Source organism: Euwallacea similis, chromosome 29 (assembly GCF_039881205.1).
Source record: "Euwallacea similis isolate ESF13 chromosome 29, ESF131.1, whole genome shotgun sequence".
NCBI classification, from domain to species: domain Eukaryota; kingdom Metazoa; phylum Arthropoda; class Insecta; order Coleoptera; family Curculionidae; genus Euwallacea; species Euwallacea similis.
Window position 1 is genome coordinate 720,234 of NC_089637.1, and position 23,318 is coordinate 743,551.

The 23,318-nt window shown below is 31.7% G+C and overlaps 2 protein-coding genes across 3 annotated transcripts in view; both read left to right on the top strand.

Annotated features, from left to right (window-relative positions):
• LOC136417682 (non-histone chromosomal protein HMG-14A-like) overlaps positions 1–7,324 on the top strand; it is a 55,987-nt gene extending 48,663 nt beyond the window's left edge. The window contains exons 1-4 of one of the 2 annotated variants that reach the window (XM_066403495.1): positions 1,818–1,876; positions 3,726–3,830; positions 5,829–5,931; positions 6,708–7,324. In XM_066403495.1, coding sequence (XP_066259592.1) covers positions 3,744–3,830; positions 5,829–5,931; positions 6,708–6,826 — 309 coding nt within the window. In that variant the 5' untranslated portion in view covers positions 1,818–1,876; positions 3,726–3,743 and the 3' untranslated portion in view covers positions 6,827–7,324. Of the gene's footprint in view, positions 1–1,817; positions 1,877–3,725; positions 3,831–5,828; positions 5,932–6,707 lie in introns of those variants that run through there. The other variant, XM_066403496.1, reaches the window with a different exon arrangement.
• A 5,772-nt stretch (positions 7,325–13,096) lies between these two features.
• On the top strand, positions 13,097–23,287 carry LOC136417688 (integrin alpha-PS4-like). The gene is made up of 21 exons (XM_066403508.1): positions 13,097–13,363; positions 13,438–13,559; positions 15,161–15,246; positions 15,434–15,566; positions 15,632–15,720; positions 15,789–15,831; positions 17,220–17,324; positions 17,417–17,508; positions 19,309–19,524; positions 19,583–19,685; positions 19,743–19,937; positions 19,991–20,286; positions 20,347–20,519; positions 21,612–21,807; positions 21,861–22,018; positions 22,071–22,248; positions 22,304–22,538; positions 22,594–22,675; positions 22,732–22,858; positions 22,919–22,978; positions 23,037–23,287. The coding sequence occupies exons 1-21, from the start codon at positions 13,197–13,199 to the stop codon at positions 23,127–23,129; spliced, it is 2,949 nt and encodes a 982-aa protein (XP_066259605.1). The 5' UTR covers positions 13,097–13,196; the 3' UTR covers positions 23,130–23,287.
• The last annotated feature ends 31 nt before the right edge of the window (positions 23,288–23,318 follow it).

The window sequence follows — 23,318 nt, forward strand, 5'->3', positions numbered from 1 at the left end:
TGTTAAAGTTAACACCACGTTATTAATTTGGCCCTAAAGCCATGTACAGTCCAGCATTTCGATTTTTGTAACCTCAAAACTTTAATCGTTATTTTATCACGTTTTCGAGACCTTTATCTAGATCTTAGTTCCTGTAAAAATCTCAAAACGTCTTTACCAAATCACGCAGGAAGTTAATTAACAAGCTCAATGAAACTTGCTAAAGTGACAATGGAAATCGAATCGTGATTTCAAGAATCCTGCTCCAGACGCAGGTGCTGAACAGAGTAACTAGAGGATCAACAGTGTTAATGTTTAAATGTACTCGCCCGATGCACTCTATATGTATGAATCTGATATACAGCTATCACCAGCTCAAATCAGAATATAGGAATTGTGCAAGTGGGAGAAGGACTCTTAATGTGCTTCCGACAAAGACCGACGAAGTGGGTTGAAGTGGGCGGACGTAGTCTGGCCGGCGTCTCCACTTCGATGTTTAGATTAATATCGATTTTGCTGCCTTCGCAATGAATTTTTTGAAGATCAGAGCCAAAAGCAGGAATGTAAATAAATGAAAAAAATTCAAAACAGTAATTCTGCGTGCCAAAATCGAAATTTCTTACATGCTTTACTTGCACTGGCCACTTTATTCTATTTCATCTCAAGACTACAGCCAGTGTTGCCGGCTCAGTCTTGAATCCGCCAAAAGATTATAAATAAAAATCAGCAAATTCAGATCGTTATATTCATTAATGACGTAACTAAGTTATGCTATAATGGGGAAATGTGTAAGAACTTATAAATAAGTAAAAATTCTGAAACAGTGAGAGATCTGACAAAGTATAGGACTAACTCCGCCCACTTCAGCCATTAGTCACTCAACTCACTTAGTTGACTTTTTTCGGCAACCTTATGCTGTCCTTCTCTCATTTGTGCAATTCCTATATTCCGACTTGAACTGGTGATAGGCGTATATGCCTGACAAGGACTGTGGACACACCCCTAGATACAATCTGTGCAACTCAGCTTGTGAGACCAGCCGTAGAATACATTATCAGCAAATTGTGTTTTTTCTTGTGTGAAGTGCTTAATCGGCCGATTGTCTGAGGACAAACATACACTCAGCCGATAATGTGTCCACTGATTGTATCCAAATCTGTAGTTAGCTCAAGGTCCTTCTTTCACTGTTAGTTCGTATTAACAGTAAAATTAGGGCAAACCATTTTTTTTCTATTTCCATAGAAATCTCTTTGCGGGTGGTATCGATATATTGGACGAATCTTGCTACGAGCCTAAATGCCCCTTCAGACGAGCGCGAAATAGTCGCAGTGACTGCGCAATGGAAAGTTCGCGTTGAGACTTTAGGTGGTAAAATTTGTGTCGGCCGAAGGACTCATCAAGAGGAACATCCAACGAAAATTGATGCTCTGTGGCAAACATATACTATTAAGGCATTTTTTGTCGTGAATAAATAATTAGAGTTCTGATTAAAGCTATTCTTGAGATAAATAAGAAAGTAAAACAATCCAGCCAGAAGCATAGCTATACCTGCAATTACAATTTATAAGGATCAAAATATAGAATATGTCAAGATAATAAATGCATTCTACAAAAATTTTTCGTCCTTTATACTCAACTCTTCTCATCCAATTTCCTTGCAACCCTCACGACCCTCACAACTGCAACTGTAGGATTCCGCATTAAAGTAAGATAATCGAATAGGGAATCGACTTGCTTTATCGATTTACACCGGACACCGAATATCGCCCATCTCTAGAGCTTCACAATCCCCCCACCCATTTCGAGGTTTCATTCCACTACGAGTGGAGCCGATACCTGGACGCCAAGTTTTCTTTAAGGGAGCGTTCCAATTCTTTTTCTTATCCGGTTAATTTATGTAAGTACAAACTTATTTTAATTTTATTAGGAGATTTGTTATAGTTTATTTGTACAGTATTTGATAATCTACCATCTAGACTCGTAGAACTTTTCTTGCAAATTTCGGCAAAATCATGCAAAATGGACGTTCCTAGAATCCACCCTACTCTTTTCGTTGAATTCTGTATTGATTTACCGTTTTTAATTTTTTCTTATTTCAAGTTAATTAATTACGTGTTGTTGTGATGTGAATTTTACGTTTTTCATAAAATGTAAATTTTTAAAATAACGACTCCGTACAGGATGCTGAGTTTTGGCGCCAATTCTCCATCGGCGTCACCTTTTTGTCGTTTGGTTTGTCGAAATTTACTTGAATATTTATGTTCCTTCTAATATATTGAACAGGATTTGTGATCATGAAAAATGCTAATTTTTCTCCCATTTAATTGATTTTGCTCCTCTGACCATTTCAGAGATAGCAACAGTAAAGGTACAAAAGATGCTTTGTATGTACATTACGTCAGAAAAATGTGTATTTTCCCAATATTCAATAATATGCACAGAAAGAAAGTTGATTTCATATCAGGTTGGAGAAAAATTTGAATAAGAATAGGCAACCTGCATATTTCAGTTTTTATCATCTATTGAAATGTATATACTATACAATGTGTCTAGTAGTCATTAGTTTTAAGGGGTACAGGGCAAATGGCAATAGATAAAAAAAGATAGCTGGTACAAGCTCGATTTTTGTGCTTATTTTATAGGTTTAAACAGAATTGGGCTATCTTTATTTGTTTCCAGCTGGACAGGAAATTTTTGAAAATTTGCAATAATGGATTAGAAAAATGGTTCCCTATAGGTTTTTTTCTTAGTGAAATTCAGTGGTGTACTTAAATTTCTTTGGAAAGTTGTCCCATTTCAAGTCATTAAATTAAATAACATTTTGGTAAATTGGACATCTTAAATATTTGTATACCACTAAAGAGCATTTATTTTCCTCTTTGTTCATGTAATTAAGTTGATTTATCTACATAAATATTTTTAGTGCATATAAAAAAATTGGAAATTTTTCTAATGTATTTATGCATTATCTGTTGTTTAGTTGGATCAAATGTACACAAGTTTTTTGAAAAACTTATAAAATTATACTTGAAAAATAATTATATGTTTTTAAATGATAAATGTTTTTCTGATAAATAAATTTAATACATCAGTGAAAAAAGAAAAAAAACTATTTAATAATGTAAAAATTTATAGTATCTCATTAAAAAAAAAATTCATTTAATACTTTAAAAACTAACAACTTTAAAAAAATTGAGTATTTCTGAGTAATTTTCATGAATTTAATAAATAATTTAAATACAATGAAGAATCTAAATTGACCAATTTTTCAAAAATCCCTCTTATATCACAAAACACTGAAAATAGTCCAATTTTCTTTAGACTAAACTCAAAAATTGAGTTAACACCTATTTTACTTTTTTCCTATAGCAGCAGTAAAAGAATTGTCTCAAGTGTTACTTAAAAAAACTTTTTCAATGTTTTTTTGAGCGTCAGATGAGACATACAGAATTGTTCTGTTTTCCACTAGAATTATTTTGTCCTTATTATAAATGATTCCAATTATAAACAGACAACAAATTTTAGTTATTAATCTGAAATTATAAAAAGTTACTAATACTTGCCTAGAGGTTTTTTGAGCACATGTTTGGCACAGATGCCTCATATTTAGAATTTTTATCATGAAAAATAGTAAAGGTGTAAAGTCTTATGATTAATATTAATAAGCATGAAATTTATGAAAATTCTGATTACAAAAGAAAGGAATTCTGGATATTTATATATGTTTTCTTTCTTTTCCATGACAGTACACAAAATAATCAAGTATGTCTGACGAAGAGGTTCAAACCAAGGCACCAGGAAAGAGGGGGCGTAAGCCTAATCCCGAAAAAGCAGCTGCCAAGAAAGAAGTGGTAACCGTTTCATTTTTTGAATAATTAATTTTTCTAGATCAAGTCTAGAAATTCTAATTGATCTGGGATATATTGAAATGCGTATAACTAGTGATTGAAGTTTATCAGTAATTTTCATTTCTTGTTTTTCGTTAGGTACGCTAATGTGGTAGATTTGAAACTATATTAAATTTAGTGTTTGCTTTTATAAACTTTTTCAAATAGGTTTAAACATATGTCCTTAAAATTTTTGAGGTCGCCCTATATTTTTTAAATCAGTTTGTGTTTTAAATCAGTGTTTTAGCACAATGAATGACGCTGCCTTAGTAGAAACTGTAGGGAGTAGTAAAGAGTGGATTAAGGGCCAGTTGCATATTGTATAATAATAGATAATCGCTTACACGTAGTTTCAACAGCATTTAAAATTTTCTTAGTGCAAGTGGGTATAATTACCTAAGTCGTCGACTCTGACGTATGTGTACCCAATTCTTTATCATGCAAATCTGTATTTTTTTAATGGAGGTAGAATTGAAAATTAAGTCATATAGCTGATTTAGTAGAAATTTCTTAAATTGATGAAATTGACAAAAATCCTTCAAATATATAATAAGGCGTGATAAAGAGCGGAATAAAAAGATTGACTGCTCATATAATTATGATTTTATTCAAATCTTCGGTTAACTTCAATTTAATCGCAAAATTACCGTTACCGCTCTTTAATCACTATACATAATCTCAATAATGATTGTAGCATTTAATCATAGACATTTAGACTATTTCATTAGTTTGACATAATTTTATTGCATCCGAATATTTTGGTTAGATATATCAAAAAAACAAAAAATGCATGCTATCTTAATTTTTTAAGAGCATCCCATAAAAATATTTTTGGTAAACAGTGACCCATGAAAATGTGGCTTTCTTAAACTTATTTTTTCAAATGGGTATCGTGAGTATATCACCTTGTGTTCTATGAGTGATTCTAAGCAATTCCTATGGAGTATATTCTATATCTACATATATTCAAAAGTTTTTAAAATAATGGAGTACACATTTTCTAATGGGGCCATCTGATTTGGAGATTTTTTTTATGTTCTTTCTCAATATGTTTTGAAGGGGGAACACTTTTTTAAATTAACGAATGCAGAATTTTGATGAGATTCATGTACAATACTAGTATAAATTAACTCAATTAGCCATGATTTTACAGTTCGGCTATTGAAACTTGGAATATAATAGAAAACTATATCAAAAAAAGATTGTTTTCTTTCCATATTCATGCAAATAGATTTAAAATGAGAACATATTTGAAAAATATCCACAAGAAAAACAAAATTTCTAAACTGAACAAGGATTTCAAATATCAAGATTTTATGGTCAGTACCACAGAAAATTCTGGGAGATCCTAAAGAAGTTGTGTTATTCAGGTTTTTACAATCACTTGTAAAAATGTGATTGTGTAGATTCAAAGGGCTTTACTATATACATATATATATATTTTTTTTCAACTTAATATCTCAAAAAATGAATGAGTTAGGAATTGTTGATAAATGTGTACCGTTAATACCTTGTCTCGTGGTAACAATTACAACACCGCGTTTAAGTGAAGAGCCATATTTTGGCACGAGGTCTCTTTGGCAAAGTTTAACTTCTTTTTTGAGATATCCTGGGATATGTATAGGTTATTAAAAATGTATTATTTATTTATCAGTTTTTTTTAATTTAAAGTCAATTTTTTAATTTCTGTGCTCCAGATATTTTGAGTAAATATTTTGAGAAATACTAGATGGGCCCTTCTTCAATTCATGTTACTAAATCGAAAATCCTTGTTTCGCCGATTTTTGAAGAAATCATCAAAATATTTCAAGAAATTTATGGTTATTTAGTTTATATCTTCAAATTAAATAATTAATGTAATTCTAATAAACTTAATTTTAAAGATAATATGCCTGCTGATTTGTGTTTCTTGAATTTATTTTAATTGCGTATCCCCTTTTACCATGTATTGTTATTCGATAGGCGAAAAATGCTGATGAAGAAGATGCTCCTCCAGTGAAACGTGGACGTGGACGTCCTCAGAAGACTGCACCAAAGAAGACTGCTGCAGCTAAATCCAATGGCGGTAAGTAAAAAAGCGCAAACTACTCTAAAATATCATTAATTACGTACTTCGTAGTGTTTATTCTGTTGGAAAATTTATTCTGATGGAGCTATAACATTTAATATACCCATATACACACAGACTTTCTTAAAAAAACGGGCAAATGGTTTTAAGAATAAAGTGAAACCTAAAATTAAAATAAGAAATTAACTGTAACTGAATTATGAAACGAAGCTACCTGCTTTTACTATGCAACTAAAATCTGTTAACAATGTATTTTTTGATTCGCTCCATCCCTGTATTATAAACTGCCAAAAAATTGTTTGATGTCATGTGGGATATTTCTTGGTTAAAAGTCAAATGCCATTTGACGTATATAATTAATTTACTGAAATTAATAAGCTTGTTTTCTTTTTGACGTAATAGTTTTCACACGGTTTAATAGGAGCTAATATTTACTTGAATTCCTTTATTAGGTTGATCCTGGAATCCCATCTTGTCCCAATCTAAGGTGCTCCGCTTTCACTAAGGCAGTGAAGTGTCCCCAATGCTGCTTCAAGTCCTATGAGAGGTGAATCCTCTCAAAAATGTGACAATTTGAAAAGTTACTTAATACCAATATATATTATCACAACCTTATATATATTAGTTTTGCAGAAAACTTGTAAAACAAAACTTGCTGTGACGTTAATTCCACTTCCCAAATCCTACAATGACTTTTCATTGTTAAACAAACAATAGCAATTTAAAATTTCTTGTTTATAGAATCGAAATGTTAATTATCATTTGTTTTTCAGTTACTTCTAAATCTGAAACCAAAGGTCGACGCGGTAGAAAGAAGAAGGAGGAAAAGAAAAAAGAAAGTTCTGACGAAGAAAACAGCAAAAGTGCCAACGAAGAGGAAGATGACGATTAAATAAAAAAATAATTAGGAAGTTTGGTCCTAAATTTTGGGGATTCCATTTCGATGAAGCTCATACTGCCACTTATCAACATTTAAATTTAATTTACAGTTGTCATTTGGCTTTGATATGCCTTCGTATATCATTACAGATATGCGTCATATATACCCCATTATTCACTCATCCTAATGTTAGCAAATACTCAATTTACTTAGGATAAATTCCTAATACTTATTCCGCATTAGTTTTAACTTGTTAGGTTTAGGATTGTTGTTTCGAAGTCGTTCATAGAGCAGGTTTTGGTGTTTTCAAGTGTTTTTGTTAGTGTTTGTGCTAGTGTTAGTGTTTGGTTTTCAAAAGATGTGGTCTCGTTTTAAGTACCTATTCCATAATTAATTTTACTTCCGGATTAAAAATTAGACTGATGTTTCTGTGTTTCCACATTGTTGTAAATATTATTTATAAACCTTGAAGTACCTAAGTAAAATTTCACATATTAAAAATGGAGTTTTCTTACTGTTATACGAACTTTACAAGCTTTTTATCGTTGGTGTATGAAGCAATTTATAGAGATAATACGGAACTAAAATCAAATACGGGTGGACTCATCAATGCAAATTTTGTTTCAAATTAAATATTTTAGTAGATAGAGGTTTGTATTTTGCAAACTCAATGATTTAAAAGATAGTTTGACCCGGACTTCAACTAAAAAATTTAATGTTATCCAACCTCTTTGAATATGGCTAATTAATATCTAATGAATAAAAATGTAATTGGTGCCTTCTCATCGGTTTGCCTTTTTTGAATGATATTTTCGTTTCAACTAATGTGTTGACACGTATTACTTGTAAAGTTAGTAACACGTCAAAAACTTGGACCTAACCAAAATAAAAATTTAATTTTCTTCTATATGTTGAACTATTTTTCAGGTTTTGATAGTTTAAAAGCGACCTAGAGGTATTTTATCAATAGACTACGTGTAGGTTGCGTGAAACTGAGTACAGATTTTCTTTTATGCGTTTGTAGGTTCGTGGATTAGTTAAATTTATAAACATGTTTTAGATTAAATTTTTGCTCACTTTATTGAAAATTCATTACAAAAAAGTATATTTCCTTGTAGCCTCTAAAATATCTATAATAATAGAATGCATGGTACTCATAGAAAGCTTATCAAAATTTGCGGATGTGGCTATATCACTAAAATATGTTAAAGGTACATGCGTTACGAATTACATTGCTTAAAGAATCAATATATTGTAAATAACAAAGTGGTAATACGTTCTTTGTTTCGTTTTAAGCATTAAGATGATAAAATTAGCATTTGGTTTCACATTAGTATATTTATTATGTTTAAGTAAAACATACAGTGAGTGTTTTAACATTAAGAATGTGTCTATGATTACTTTGAAAAATGGAGCCAATAGTTACTTTTCATATTCTTTGGTACTTCAGAAGGGTGAAAAAGAAAAAGATTCTGCGTAAGAATTTAATACATTTTTTCATTTTAATTAGCTATTTCTCTTCTCTTTGGAGTGATATACTCTAAAAAATTATAAATGAAAAGTAATTGTGATTTTGTTCATTTTCAGAGTTATAGTAGGAGCTCCAAAACAGAAAATCATAAATGATCGATATATTCGAAGGAATGTAGTTTATAAATGTAAAATTCCTGGTCCAGTCGCTAAGAAGAACAAGCAGCTATGCAAGTTACTGTTCAATAATCTGGGTAAATATAATTTTCATTGTGTAGTAGAAATAAGTTCACAAAGAATCGGTTCGTTGGATAATTTTTCTTAACACTTTCGCGAAAGCAGGTGAGTTCACGGATTCGGACGTCAGATTCAGTAATTAAATTTTAAAAAATTATAAAAATGTTTTTCAAATTAATGATCTTGTGAATTATTATATTTTCAACTTGTATTGCTGTAACGAGAGGAGCACCAATATCTGCAAGATCCATCTCGGTTAGTTTTTGATTTGTCAAGGTAAATTGATACAATACTGAAGTGAAACGAGTAGTTCATATGTCGAAAACGTTATCTATCTGATTCACATACCGATATTCCGAAACAATCAAATTATATTTTTGTTATAGGGATGACACAGAAACGTTATTTTATTGAAATTTTAATTTGACTAGCATATTTCATTCAAAAATTTGCTTAAAAAATATTTCCATAGATTCCGAATATCTGTAAAAATGTGATTATTTTTTCAAAATAAATTATTTTGGTTTTTTCAAGATTTTTCAAAAATTTAAATGTCCAATCACTCCGTTTTCGTTATTATTATGTTACTAATATAATTGTTTAAAACTTTTTTCATTTAATCACTTTCATAGCCGACATAATTTTAGAACTCTTAATACAATAGTTTTGGGGTACACCATATAAGTTTAAAAAAAAAAATCTATTCGCTTTTGAGGTGAGTTAATAGCTCAACGTAATATACTGTCCTTTCTTGTGCTAAAGAAGTAGATATCCTACTTCGAGTTTTTAATTTAAGTTTCATTCAGTTTGATATTGTAAAATAAAAGGGTTTTTAAATAATTGCATTTCTTTGATGATAAATATGTTGGAAATGACATTTTGAAGGTCCGAGTAACTATTGGGAGAATAATTTCCCATCCAACGACGTCTCTTCACTTAAAATAGCCTTATCCCCCCACAAGACTCTGGCCCTTACATTTTACCTCAGTTCCTTAAGTTAAACTTCGGTTTAACATGTCGGTTTTTCGTGAGAGCGCGGGTGGAGATCTTGTTCCATTTAGCTTTGAGGGCCAAATGCACCTCTGACCACCACCAGCATGAGTATATTCCAGTTTCACTACAAATTGAGAAAACATTTGCTTCGCGCTACCAACCCTCACACACTGGTTATTAGGGTTTAATTTCATAATGCAAACAGATCTACAAAATTATTTTTGGTTTTTCGGTTATTTTGAAAAAATTTAAGTTTTCAAATTTCCTTTTTTTGAATTATAATAAGAGATCCATCAAAACTAAAATCATTTTCTCATTGCAGTTTTTTTTTATAAGCTTCAACATGATAGTTTTGCTTTTATTCCACAATATTTAATTTGTTAAGAATGATAATTAACTCTTCTTAAATACGGCCCTGGTAAGTTTTTGCTCGATTTTAAGACAACATTTTTTAATTACGTTTTTATTATTTTTATAAAAGAAACATACGAGCCTTGGTACGACTATGGGTTACAATTCTCGAGTTAAATATGATACTTGTTAAATTTTTTAAAATTGACGGATTATTTAGTTTTCGATTGGTCAATTAATATTTTGAGGTGTTAAAAAATGGTTCAACACTTTTCATTGAAGAGAAATTTGATATGGTAAAGCGTAACATTTTGTGTCATGATAATGTAATTCAACAGAACGCATGTATGAAAGTGTGTACCCCGAAAGAATATGGCTAAACAAGACGCAACAAATATTCTAACGAAGAACAGTTATCGGTTATTGAAAATTCTGAAATTGAACATACCTCGAGTACTCCAAAATTAACATCTGGGTTTCCATATTGTAAAAACTGACAGCAGGATTAGGAAATTGTGAAAAGGAACAATGAGCTCTATAAGCCTGCTCATGAGGGGAAATCCATGATGACACAGTTGCTTTTCTAGTCAGTTACTCTTTTTAAGATCATCGATGATGAAGCAGAGACGCTCATCGTGGATAAAGAATGAACAGGCATTGCCTTCGTCCCATCTCCCACGTGACTTTGCACATTTCCCAGAATTTTTCCCAGAAGACCTAAATTTGAGAGCTTTACTTTAAAGTTTAGAAACAAAACGCTCTCCTCTTAATTACAATATACAATACAACTCTCAATTAAAAAGGGCTAAAGTAGTTTAGTTTTGTTGGATCAAAATTTATTGCTCGATGCCATATCATTAAGGGTACCCTGGGAGTATTAGAACCAAACCAAGAATTTTTATTAAATTGGATGGTTACAGCGAGAAACTTGGTAATTCCGTAACAGTTCAAAATCACTGTATTTTTTTTTTATAACAATTCAGGATAAGATATATGAGATAATTAAAAATATTTATATCTAGGTACTTAATGCTTAATACGAATTCAGTCCATATTCTACCTATAAATAGTTCTTAGAAACATTGCGTTAAGTAAATCTAAGTAGAATTTACCAATAAGTAATGTCCCACGAAATTCCGTTATCTAGAATTTGCACATTTTAGGAGAATCTGGATTAGTACTTGATTCTACAGACTTTTCTAATGCATTAATTGTAATTGGGTATGAGTATAGTTCTATCGAACAACAAATTTGGCTATAATTGTCATACCTAATTAGAATTATACCTACATATACGTACATATACTTCTCATACATATATGTGTGTGCAGTATGTATCAATACGGAAGTAGATAACATTTTTATTGCCGATGGATTTCCCATCTAATTCGACGTATTGTACACTTTAAAAAGGAAATGAACAATACAAAAATCCAAAATTTTGATTATACAGTGTGTCTAAAAAATGTATCCCCAAACTTTAAGCGGTGGTGAGCGACATCAGTACAAACTTTTTTCTTTAATAAACATATGCCCGCTAAAGAGTCCTTTGGGCTATAAAGCCAATAAAATATCTTTTAAATCATATCAAGCAACTAAATAAATTTTTTATTTAGTTGGACATCGCTGCCTTTCGTTGAACATTCTTTATGTGAATTAGATTTGTCATTGGGGAGTGCAAACATTTCTTCATGACAATTAGAAATTCCGAATATACTAATTTTAAGACCGTAGCAGGTATTATTTATGCATTATGATTACTCCATAGTGACGCCATAGTGACATTAATTTTGTTGATGGTCAAATTAAAATTTGTATTGAAAATTGACGTTAATTTCTTATTTGAAGAATTTACCGATGTGCGCCTTGCTGATGGTGCAGCAAATTGAAACGGAAGAAAAATTATACACTTCTATGAGTAGAGATACTTAGGACGCTGGTACCCTCATCGTACAAGCTTTTTTGCTTCCATCCACCTTCGCCTTAAAGAAAATGAGAACCTAAAGCCTCTTAGAGGTGATGGTTGTCTAAGAACAGCTCGTGCTCTTGGGTTAAAGCAAAAGTTTACACTGTGCGAAGGGAAATCAATCCACAATTGTTCGCGCAATTGCACACCAATGGGGTCCTTTAAGTCGACGGTACAGCGTGTGATGCATGAACTATTGTTTACAAAGCGAACCAGCTTTAAATCCTGAAGATTATCCACGTCCATTTGTTTTTAGGACGCAACTTAATAGAACCTCATTTCGGCAGGATTACAGAAGTTTTGATAACTAATGAAGCATGTTTTACGCGCGATGGTCGTTTTAGTAGTAGAAATAGCCACATTTGGCATGGTGAAAATCCTCGCACTGTGATCTTTACAAGACATCAGCAATAATTTTCCATAAACGTGGGCTGGCATTGCTTGAGAAAATCTAATAGTTCACTTGCTGCCTGCTCGTTTGAATGTACACATTTATCCGCACAATGTTTTGCCTCAATTGTTAGAAAATGCCACTTTAGCCATTAGAACTAACGTATGATTTCAACATGCGTCAGTACCTGGATTGGCGATTTCCACACCGATGGATTGGAAGAGGAGGCCCTGTAGCCTGGCCCCCGCGCTCTCCTGATCTCAACATCCTGGATTTTTTACTTTGGGGTTATCCCAAATCTCTGGTCTACGAAACGCCTATTCGTAATGAGGAATACCTCTTAGCAAGAATAATAGTCAATTGTACCCATCTAAAAGTTATTCTCGGAATATTTTAAAGGGTCCGCGAGTCAATGAACGGGCGGTTCAATCTTTGTATTAAAGCAAATGATCAACATTTTGAACAACTATTGTAAACCATCGTTTATTTATCGATAAAATAAAGTCGGACGCGAACAAAAAGTGATGGTAACGGCGGAAACCACATTTAATTATTCTTGCTCAAACGGTTCATTTGCAGGCATATGTTTGTTAAAGAAAAAAGCTTGTATTCATGTCCCCCACCACCTCTTAAAGTTTGTTTGTATATTTTTGGGAGACTCTGTATGAACCCAATTCATAGCAAAGCATCATATTAACAAAATTAACCGATTAGCTTTAGCTTATCATAAGTTTGTTTCCGCTTTTGCTTTATCTGATTGCCTCGAGTTGTGCATTTGTCATTTGCTGGAATGAGATATGTTTGTAAGCAAATAAAAGAATGTTGAGTCATACGCAAATGTATTCCTCAAATTAGTAACCAACCACTTAATAACCCATTGTGGAATCATTTGCGAAATTACCAATAACGGCACCAGTTGCATATAGATGTAATTCTCTGGGTCAGTCTATAGTACTCATGGCAAAGAATTCAATATGAGAAGTTACTGGATTGTCATTGGGATTTTTGTGATTGTGAATCTAAAATATACAAATTGCTACAGTTTTAATGTAGATTCCGTGCAAGTGATTAGTGCGAACAGTGTGAAAAACACGTATTTTTCATATAGTTTGTTGTTGCAGAGCGGTGAATCTTCTTCGACGTAAGTGAAATTTTATGGGAAATATTAGGGGAGAGGGAAATGTAAAAAATGGGGGGCAATGAGGAATTTTTTAGTTTGATAGTGGGAGCCCCTAAAAGTACCATAGATCCAAACGCCATAGATGCGAACCCTGGGGGAAATATCTATAAATGCGATTTGCGTGATGAAGGGTCAACTTGTAGTCAGTTTTCAGTTGGTAGGTATTAACAACCAGCAAATGTAATGGGGGATTTCTTATATTTAGACTACTGGTGATTTTATTATAAGAGATGGAAAAGGACTTTAAATATTAAAGATATGGAATTTCTCCGAAATCATTAGGGACTGTTATTCAGTGAATCAAAGCAACTTGCAATGATTTTAAAAAAATATGAAGATAATAGCAAATTTTTAATGAAACACCCTATATAGGGTGGGTTATAATGAGGTTGGAAGCTTTTAAGGATAGATTCTTCCACTCAAAACATATTTTTTATTTATTTTGATCATTTAATTAGGTCGATCAGTTAATTCAATAAATTTAAAAAAACTCACTAACATGTGAATAATTGATCCTTTAGAAATATCAAAAGGAAAAATTACTTTGGAGAAAACAGTTTTTTTAGAAAATTCTCATCGAAAGAAGATTTGCGACCTTAATGTTGGATCAAAATTTAGGTTTGGTAAAGAAACTGAAGTTTAGGTCTATTCGACTTTCGAATTTTACACAATTTGAGTTTAAACCGGCGAGAAGAAGGTTGTTCTCATCTTTATAATAAAAAAAATGTTTACTTTCAAAGGATAAAAATTTACCAAATTGGTTTAAATTGAACGCTATTATTGTTTTCATAGAACAGCATGATTGATTTAGAATCTTTGTGTATAGCTTATAACAAAAGGTAATACTTAATGTTAAAAGATTTGATTTTAAAGTGTTTTACTAGTTTAGTTCAAATAATTTATGTGTTAGTAGAAGTTGCTTTTAAAAAAAGTTTCTATAAACTTTGATCTAAAAATGTCTCCAGTCTCAATTACTATTTTTATTAGCGGTATTTAAAAATGGCCGAAAAATTTGATTCCCGCTGCATTGCTCTAAAATAACTAAAGCTGCATTAATCATTTTTAGTGCTCCATTCAGAAAAATAAGAAATTTTTAAATTCATTTTCAAAATCATATTGAAAATTAACACAAATTAAAAACTTTTCATCGTACTTATTTACGTGAATATTTACTAGGTATTATTTCTTAATGTTGTGGTGTCCCTCAACAACTAGTCCTCTAACAGACCATATTTCAAAAATATATTTTCCAATGTCTCTAATATTTACTTTCATTTATATCTAGAATATTTGTAAAATATTTTGCAAATATTAGTTTGGTGATAAAAAGACAATTTTGAAAAGTAAGAATTTAACAACATCTTCAAAACATTTCCTTCCTCTAAAGAATTTTATTTATTTCTGTTTATTTTGTTCTATTTAGCTCTATTTATTTGTTTCCCATAAAGAATATCTACATGAGATATTGTTGGCATAAAAAATTACTTTAAAACATTAAAAAATTCGAAATAAAATTCTTTAGATTTATATTGTGGTACTTCACGTTTATAAAGAAAACACCCAAAATTAAAAAAAAAAACATAGATTTTAGCAGTTTGGCAATAACCAAACTTTGTAATTACATAATACAATTACAAATCAATTTTAAATTATTTACCCACTCATCAAAAATAATGAATATGATATTATGATATGTATGATTGTTAAAGGTCAATTACTCTTTCAGATATTTTTTCTATTTTTGTCTTTGCTTTTTAGGAAGATCCATAGATAGCAGAACACCAAATGGGAATTTTTTTGGTATGAGCTTAGATGGAGATGATAAAGTCAATGGACCTCTAGTGGTAAGTTGTAATCATACATTCACTTGTTATATGTGACTATGTCTCATCTTTTGCATATGGATTGACGATGAAATGATGTAGGTACATTAGAAGGTAACGTATATTAATGTAATTATGTGTATGTTAATAGTATTATAATAGTTTATATTACTCTTATTATGATCTTTCTAAGACAAGTATTTTTTAGGCATGTGCTCCTCACAATATCTCACTATCTAATCCGATTGTAGAGGTTTTCTACCTTAGAGGATATTGTGTTTTTGTGCAAAACAGTTCAGATATTAGAGACCAGTCACTTGCCATTGTTCCCTTTCAAGAAAGTAATGACAAGAAACCTTTTTATTATTATTCAAATGCCTGTTCTATTATTTGCTATTATTTTTAGGTTTTTCAGATATTAAGACTTATAAAACAGTGAGTTATTATGAGTTTGCGTATGCTATTGCAGGATTCGATATTTCATATCTTTCACAGGTATAGTCTAATTATTACTGTATAATAATTTTATTGATTTTCAATTAAATGAATTCCAATTTTATTAGAAAGAAGTGCTACTGGGTGCACCAGGGGTCAGGAGTTTTATGGGTAAGGGTATTGATTTGGAAGTTTTTAATTAACCTACTGCGGAGTTCTATATATTCCGGTAAAACTATTTCTTATTAATTAAATAATATTTATTAAATTAACCCATAAACATTATTATTTCATTTGCATACTAATAATTCCTTCCTATTAAGTGTTAACACATTAAACTTTGAACGAATAGTTCTCTAGCAGAACTCTTCACTTTTTATAGTTTCTATTTGCGGGTTACAACTCTTCTATGATTCTATAGAATTTGCAGGGTGAAATTTTTTCGAGGTCAAGTCCTATTTTATAACACCTCCTTTTTTTATGGTATGTAACCTACTGTTTATATTCCTTAATTTTTATTTAAAATTTTTTGTTCAAACAATTTTTTCCCCCAATTGATAAAAAAGCATTTTTTTAATGACACAATACAATCAGTAAAGTGTCTCTTTTAATATCTAGGTTGTAAAGTAACTATTTTACTGCATAGGTAAAAAAAATTAAAATAAATCTAGCTGGCTTCATAGACTAGCCATCCCAATTTTACCCATAAATTTGGCCACGGTTGTAAGTTTGTTACTTTTTCGACTTTTAAACCAAATAATTATTGTTGGTTCTGATTATTAAAAATCTTTTCCCCTTTTTGAGTTATTTGTAAGAGCATGAGTAATCCATCTAAAAATTCATTTTCTCTTACAATCCCTGAACGCCATTATCAAACTTGAAACACCTTGTGAAAGTACCCAAAAATGTTTCGTTTTCCCATTGGAGATTTCCACTCTCTGTCATATTACTAATCTTCCTATTTATTTCTAAAAAAAAACGGCAACATTTTTTGTTACTTTTGAAAACTCGTATCTCAGAAATTTTTTTGTCGAAATTCGTAAACTGAATTGATTTTCAAAGACTGTTTCGTCTAGAATAAGAATCCGGAAATCGATCTTCATTATAGAGTGTTTTTAAAATACTTGCCTTATAAGAAGCTGCTTTACGAGAATATCGCGGTCAAATTCATAAGATAAGACCGCAGTATGTTCGCGTTACAGTGTAACTCATAAGAAAGTGCGAACTTTTGGAAACACCTTGTAATTTTTAAAAGTAATTAAATGTTCTAATAATGAAAGGTCTAAAATTACAATAGCTACTAAATGCAATGGGTTAAAATGTAATCATTTTGCAGTACCTTTTTTGTCCTGTATACCCTTGAAAAAATAGCTTTTATTCAAGATCAATCATTGGCCTTGATGCTTGAAGAAACGACTTATCAAAATCTCTTTAATTTATGAATTTCGGTAAAAGCATTTCCGAGAAAAAGAGAGAGAAAAATGATGAAACATTTTGGTTTGTCGATGTTATCCACGAGTAGTTTACTTACTTAAATATTGATTCAACATCTTACTTAGGTGCCGCAGTTCAATATTCATTGAATGAACCAAGAGTGGTAAACATTTTACCATCACGATCTAACAACGTATCACCATTTACGGATGAGCAATACTCCTATTTGGGTGAGAATACTATGTCTACATTACGAGACGTAAATGAATGTTTTGCATCAGAAATTGGGCCGTTGTAAAGATATTATGTAATTTTTCAATAGGTTATGCTGTTTCAACAGCCAAATTCCTCCGAAATCGGGAAGATGTTTGGTACATCGCTGGAGCACCTCGTGCAAATAACTTAAGAGGAAAGGTAAGCTCAACTGTATTTACGAAAATTCTTTGATTCTCTTATGGTATAATGTAATGTTCCATCTTCAACATGTTGTCAAAATTTTCTATTCAACGGCTACATCATTCTTCAGTTTTCCATCAATCATTTAAACTGGAAATGCAAAAGTTACAAAAATAATTTTATGAATTGAGTATTTAAGCCATTTTTATTCAAAGTAGGTGCAGATTTTTGAATTAATAAACAAGGCGTTCCAGAAAAAATGGTAAAAATGACCATTGGGTTTTAGGGAGTAAGAAAATAATGTCATTTATTTAAAGTTGCCTTATACAAAAGTTGCTTCTTTTCATTTTACAGGGAGTTAAATAATGTTTTTGTAACTACAAATTATTAATTCATCTGTTTTTAATTTACAAACTTAAAATTGCGCACCCTGTGTTTTACTGGGGTACAAAAAATGTACCTAATTTTTTTACCACTGCAAAAAACTTCAATATTTTAACACTTAAAGAAAAAAAAATCGGAAAATATTACATTATTTCTGAACATAATCTCTGTTGAGATTGACACACTTTTCCCAGCGATGATCTATGACTCCTATACCCTGTTTATAGTAAGAAGCTTCGAAATTTCAAAATAGGCATCAATGTCGGACTCCACCTCTTCATTATAGGCAAATCTTTTTTCACCAAGCCATTTTTCCAACTTTGGAAATAGGAAATAATCTGAGAGGGCTAAATCTGGCAAATAGGGTGGGTGAGGAAAAAGTTCGGAACCAAATTGATTGATTTTGGCCATCGCGATGACGGAGGTATGGACTGGTGTGTTGTCTTAATGAAACAACACTTTTTTCGCTAAATGCAGTTGCTTTTGTCTAATTCCTTCACTCAAACGCTGTAATAAAATTGTATAATATTCTTCGTTTATTGCTTTTCTTTTAGAGAGGTAGTCACTAAAAATTATTCCACGTACATCCCAAAAAACTGACGCCATCACCTTTTCTGGAGATGGAACGGTTTTCGCTTTCTTTGGAGCCGATTCTCCCTTTCCCGTCCATTGTTTTGATTACTTTGTCGTCTCGGGTGTGAAATGATGGACCCACGTTTTATCCATGGTTAAGAATCGACGCAAAAATTCGGCTTTATCGTTGCAAAACTTTGTCCTTGAAGCATCCTTACGGCACTGTTTTTGTTCAATTGTGAGTAATTGTGGCACGCATCTTACGCACAGCTTTCTCATATCCAATTTTTCGGTCAAAATGCTATACATGCAGTTTTGTGGATTTTCACCTCATTGGGTTGACCACTGCAGAGTTTGTCTTGGCAGTTTAAACTCTGCCATCCAATATTTTACAGTTGTTAACGAAGGACCAGATTCCCTCAGAGTGGAATTTAATTCTGCTTTGATGTTAGATGGACTAAGACCTTTCAAATGAATGTATTGAATCATGTATCGATAACCAATTTTTTCCATGTTCCCAAAATGTCTAAAAGTGTTCACTAAACGTTTAAAAAAGTAACACTAAAAACGTTTCCAAAACAAACAGAAATCAGCGTAGCACCCTCAAACTTTAGACATAAGCCCATATTACAAAGGCCTAAGCATAGGATTAGGTCTTTGTAATATTATATCTCTTTCTCAGAATATTTTCTGCCATAATAGCTAATCGTTTCCATTTTTTTTTGGACACACGCTACACCACTTGATATCTGTCTATACTCCTTATAGACATGACAATTAATTTTGATAATTTTGAATGAATTCAATTTTCTATGCTTGATCGAATAATGTTCTGATGATATCTCAGATGTTGGATTTTAGGTCACAATTTTCTATTACGATGTTAACGCCAGAGAGAAGATGTATAATGTAGCGATCTTTGAAGGAGACGAGGTTGGAGGTTATTTTGGATCATCTCTGGTAGCCTCTGATGTGACCAACGATGGATTTGTTGACATGCTCATTGGAGCACCAATGTCAGCAGGGAAAACTTGGGACGAAGGACATGTCTACTTTTTTAAAGGTGTCAATGAAAGGGTAAGTGATCAATATCAATAATCCCTTTCATCTTTCTCTCTACTTGCTTATATTTCAGTCGTACCTAACTGCCGTGAAATTAACCGGTTCTTCGAAAGTTGGAAGTAGATTTGGCTCTGCTATAGTTTCTCTTGGCGATTTTGACTTAGATGGGTATAATGGCAAGTTCTTCAATACTTTGTTCCATAAAGTTGCTATAGCATAACCTTTGCCTATAGATGTAGCAATTTCGGCCCCGTATGAAGATGATGGTACCGGTGCCGTTTATATTTATAGAGGAAGTGTTGAAGGTTTAACTGATAGATATAGCCAAAGAATCTCTCCCTCTGATTTCAATATCGCGGGGATTATAATAAAAGGGTTTGGGCGTGGCATATCAAAGGGTAACGATATTGATGGAAATGGTCATAATGGTATATTTACCTCATTTTGAGATACAAGTTTATGTCTAATTTCCAAATTACAGATATTGCTATTGGGGCTTACAAAACAGACCAGGTCTTTATTATCAAAAGTTACAGTATTGTTGACTACAGGTTATTCGTGAGTCAAGACATTAATTCCATTACAAATGACACCAGAAGTTTCAATATTGAACTTTGCCTACTCTGTACACGAAGAAGTGAGAAAGCAATTTTGTCCCAACTTGTATTTAATATCTCTATTCAGTTGGACTATCGATCACCACAAGGAACTATTAACGATGATATGGTTATCTCCTTAGGTCGTAGAGTGTGCAAGACTTATTCAGTTACATTGAGGGTACTTATTGAATCTAATATATAGTCGCTCTTTCCGAGCTTTAAAGAATTTGGGTTCTAGAAAATGTTGGAAGATATTACAAATTTTGCTATTAATTTATACGTGAGTACATTGAGAAAGGACATTATTGCTCATGGTGATAGATATTTGGCCATTCAAATTCCATATTCTCATGGATGTGGGGATGACAATCAATGTGATACCGAGTTGTCGATTAAGTTACAAACAGACAGGTGAGAGGCTGATTAGAAAAAGCTACGTAATAGTTTATATTTTTAAAATTCCTGAGATACAAAGTTTAAATTAAATAAAATATTGCGCAGCTATACGTCTCTTAAGATATTTATCTTCATCTGCACCTATACTGGCAAATAATGTTAATTTCTAGATCAGTTATGCACAACGATTCTTTAAGAAATTTTCTTATCAGTAAAAGAATAAAAATCAGGTCTAGGAAAATTTAAAGAGATGTGCGTTGTATCGATTCTATTGGAATACTTCACTGGAAAACAAGGAGTACTTCCCTAAAAATGCATAAATGAATAAATAAATAAATAAAAATGATCAAATACTGCTTGTAAGCACAAAATGGAAAACAAATCAATTCTCTATCAAAAAACAAGTTTTTTCATTGTTTACGTACTGCTTAACTGAGTTTCTATTGCATTTTCATAAAATTTATAGTTGTTTTTCTCAAAAATTAATCGATAGATTTTGAATCGCATTAGACCATTGAATGTAGTCTTGAAAGACATTGAATTTGAGGTGTTACGTGACCCCTCGTGCCATATAAAAGTTTTGAGAGAGTTGATGTGACGCACATGAGGGTGAAGTTTGGGAATTAAATTTTATATAAAAATTATTTCTCCTCAAAAACTGTTTTGACGTATTTTGAGAATTTTCCGCAAAGTTCTTATTTTGTAAGATTAAGGGGGCCAAGTTCTCGTTGGATGACACTGTACATCGACCCTTAGTCGAACTACAGAACTTTAATAATGCTACTGAACATCAAAAGGTGACTCTTATGATCAAGTAATAATTATAAGGGTTACTGAGAACACTTTATAATCTCCTTTCTTCCCTTTCTTTTTCGCTTTTAATTATTAACTAATTAAACGAACTAAAATGGAAAATTCAATTAAATATATATGGGGGTTATAAGTCCTTTGGTATGCAATGAGTGAATTGTTTATGCATCACCGGATCAAATTCACGTATAATTACAAATTTTGCTGACTTTCCTATTCCAGAAAATCAAAAATTGACCACATTCTCACAATTTCGACAGATTATACTTCATTTTTATGATTTTTTTCTCACTCCAGTGACAAATTAACTTTGGGACTAGACAAGCACGTGGACCTAAAAGTTATAACCAACAACAATGGAGAACCTGCATATCAGTGTAAACTAAAACTTGTAGTTCCTAGTGGACTAAAACTCAGAAATATCAAAGATTGCATTAAGTCCGAAGGGAATTACACATGCTTAATTAGTGAATTACTTGTTGGTTCCATTGAAGTAAGTATAAATTTTAGATTTACAAAATCGTTTAGTTGTATTTATTTTTTTAGACACATTTCGTGTTTGACATCATCGGAATTAATCCCAACATTGATGCAATTAAATTTAGAGTTCAAATAAGTTCATTAGGGGTAAATGTGCCTGAGAGTCAGGATACTATGGAGTTGCAACTTCCTGTGGTTTTAGATAGTACTCCTTATATTACTGGGTACGTTGTGGATGCAAAACAAAGTCAAAAAGTACATATTTACATATTTCAGAAAATTAATACCGGAATATTCAGAAATGAAGTTGAAAAATTATATTGAAGACATAGAAGTAGTTCACCAGTTCTTGATAAGTAAAAACGGGCCCTCTCCTCTGCCCGTTGAGGTGGAAATACTAGTTCCTATTGAGAAACAGAATGATAGAAGTATTGTGATAGTCACTCAAGTGAAAGTATGGCTCAAGCTTTCCTTATCACAAGAGCTTTATTGAGATTAAACACTTTTAGGCCATAATCGAAAATATACAAATGGAGTGTTCACATGATGTGACCTTTATAGACGAAAATATAGGGGATGAGTCTGTGATTGAGGATTCAACGATATCCTTCAACCGAACTATTATACTAAGGTGCCAAGATGGTCAGGAATGTATCAAAATAATTTGCAAAGGAGAGTACTTGTTTACTTCATCACAACTAGCAGAAGTATCAGTGCACACCCGTATAGACTCGAATTTATTAGGTAAGTTGATTTTAAAGCTATAGTTTTTATATAATTAAAAATAATAATAATTTAGCTTCAAAATATAAGAGCACATTCGTTACTAAAGACTTGATTGGATATGTTGTCATGGCACGTGAAATAAGCAAACATAAAACGTAAGTTTCTTCCGATAATTTCTAGTAACATACCTTTGTTCGAAATTTAATTTCAGAGTTAATACACAAAACATGTTTGTAATATTTGTTCATGGCGTAAAATACGTTCCCCTCTGGGTCTACATTATAGCTCCTGTTATTGGAATTATACTGTTGGTCTTATTAATTTACAGCCTTCACAGGGTAATTTTAGATAATACTGTTTTGAGTTCATATTTTTCTAATGGAATAAAAATATTTTAGTGTCATTTTTTCGATAGAATTTATAAGGATAAGCTGAAACAAGAGAAGATTCTTCCCCCGGTATGTTAACAAAATTTTTCTTATAAAACATATTGAACCAAATTCTGTATTCTTTTAGGATGAAATAACCGAAAATGATGAGGTATATACGGAGGTAGATTTCCGTAATATGGAAGAAAATGTTGAAAATAAAATGAACGAGTATGATTGAAGGAGGAAAAGGAGATATTTTTCATTTACTTATAATTGCTCTCTAGTAATATAATTTGTATAATAAAGCATTCGTCCATTGTGTAATAGTAGTGTAGGAATGATTAAAATGTCTGTGAGAAAAATTAAACGGAAGAATTGCTCCAAATTTAAAAAAAATGAACCTCCCATTTTCAGGAATAGGATTTTA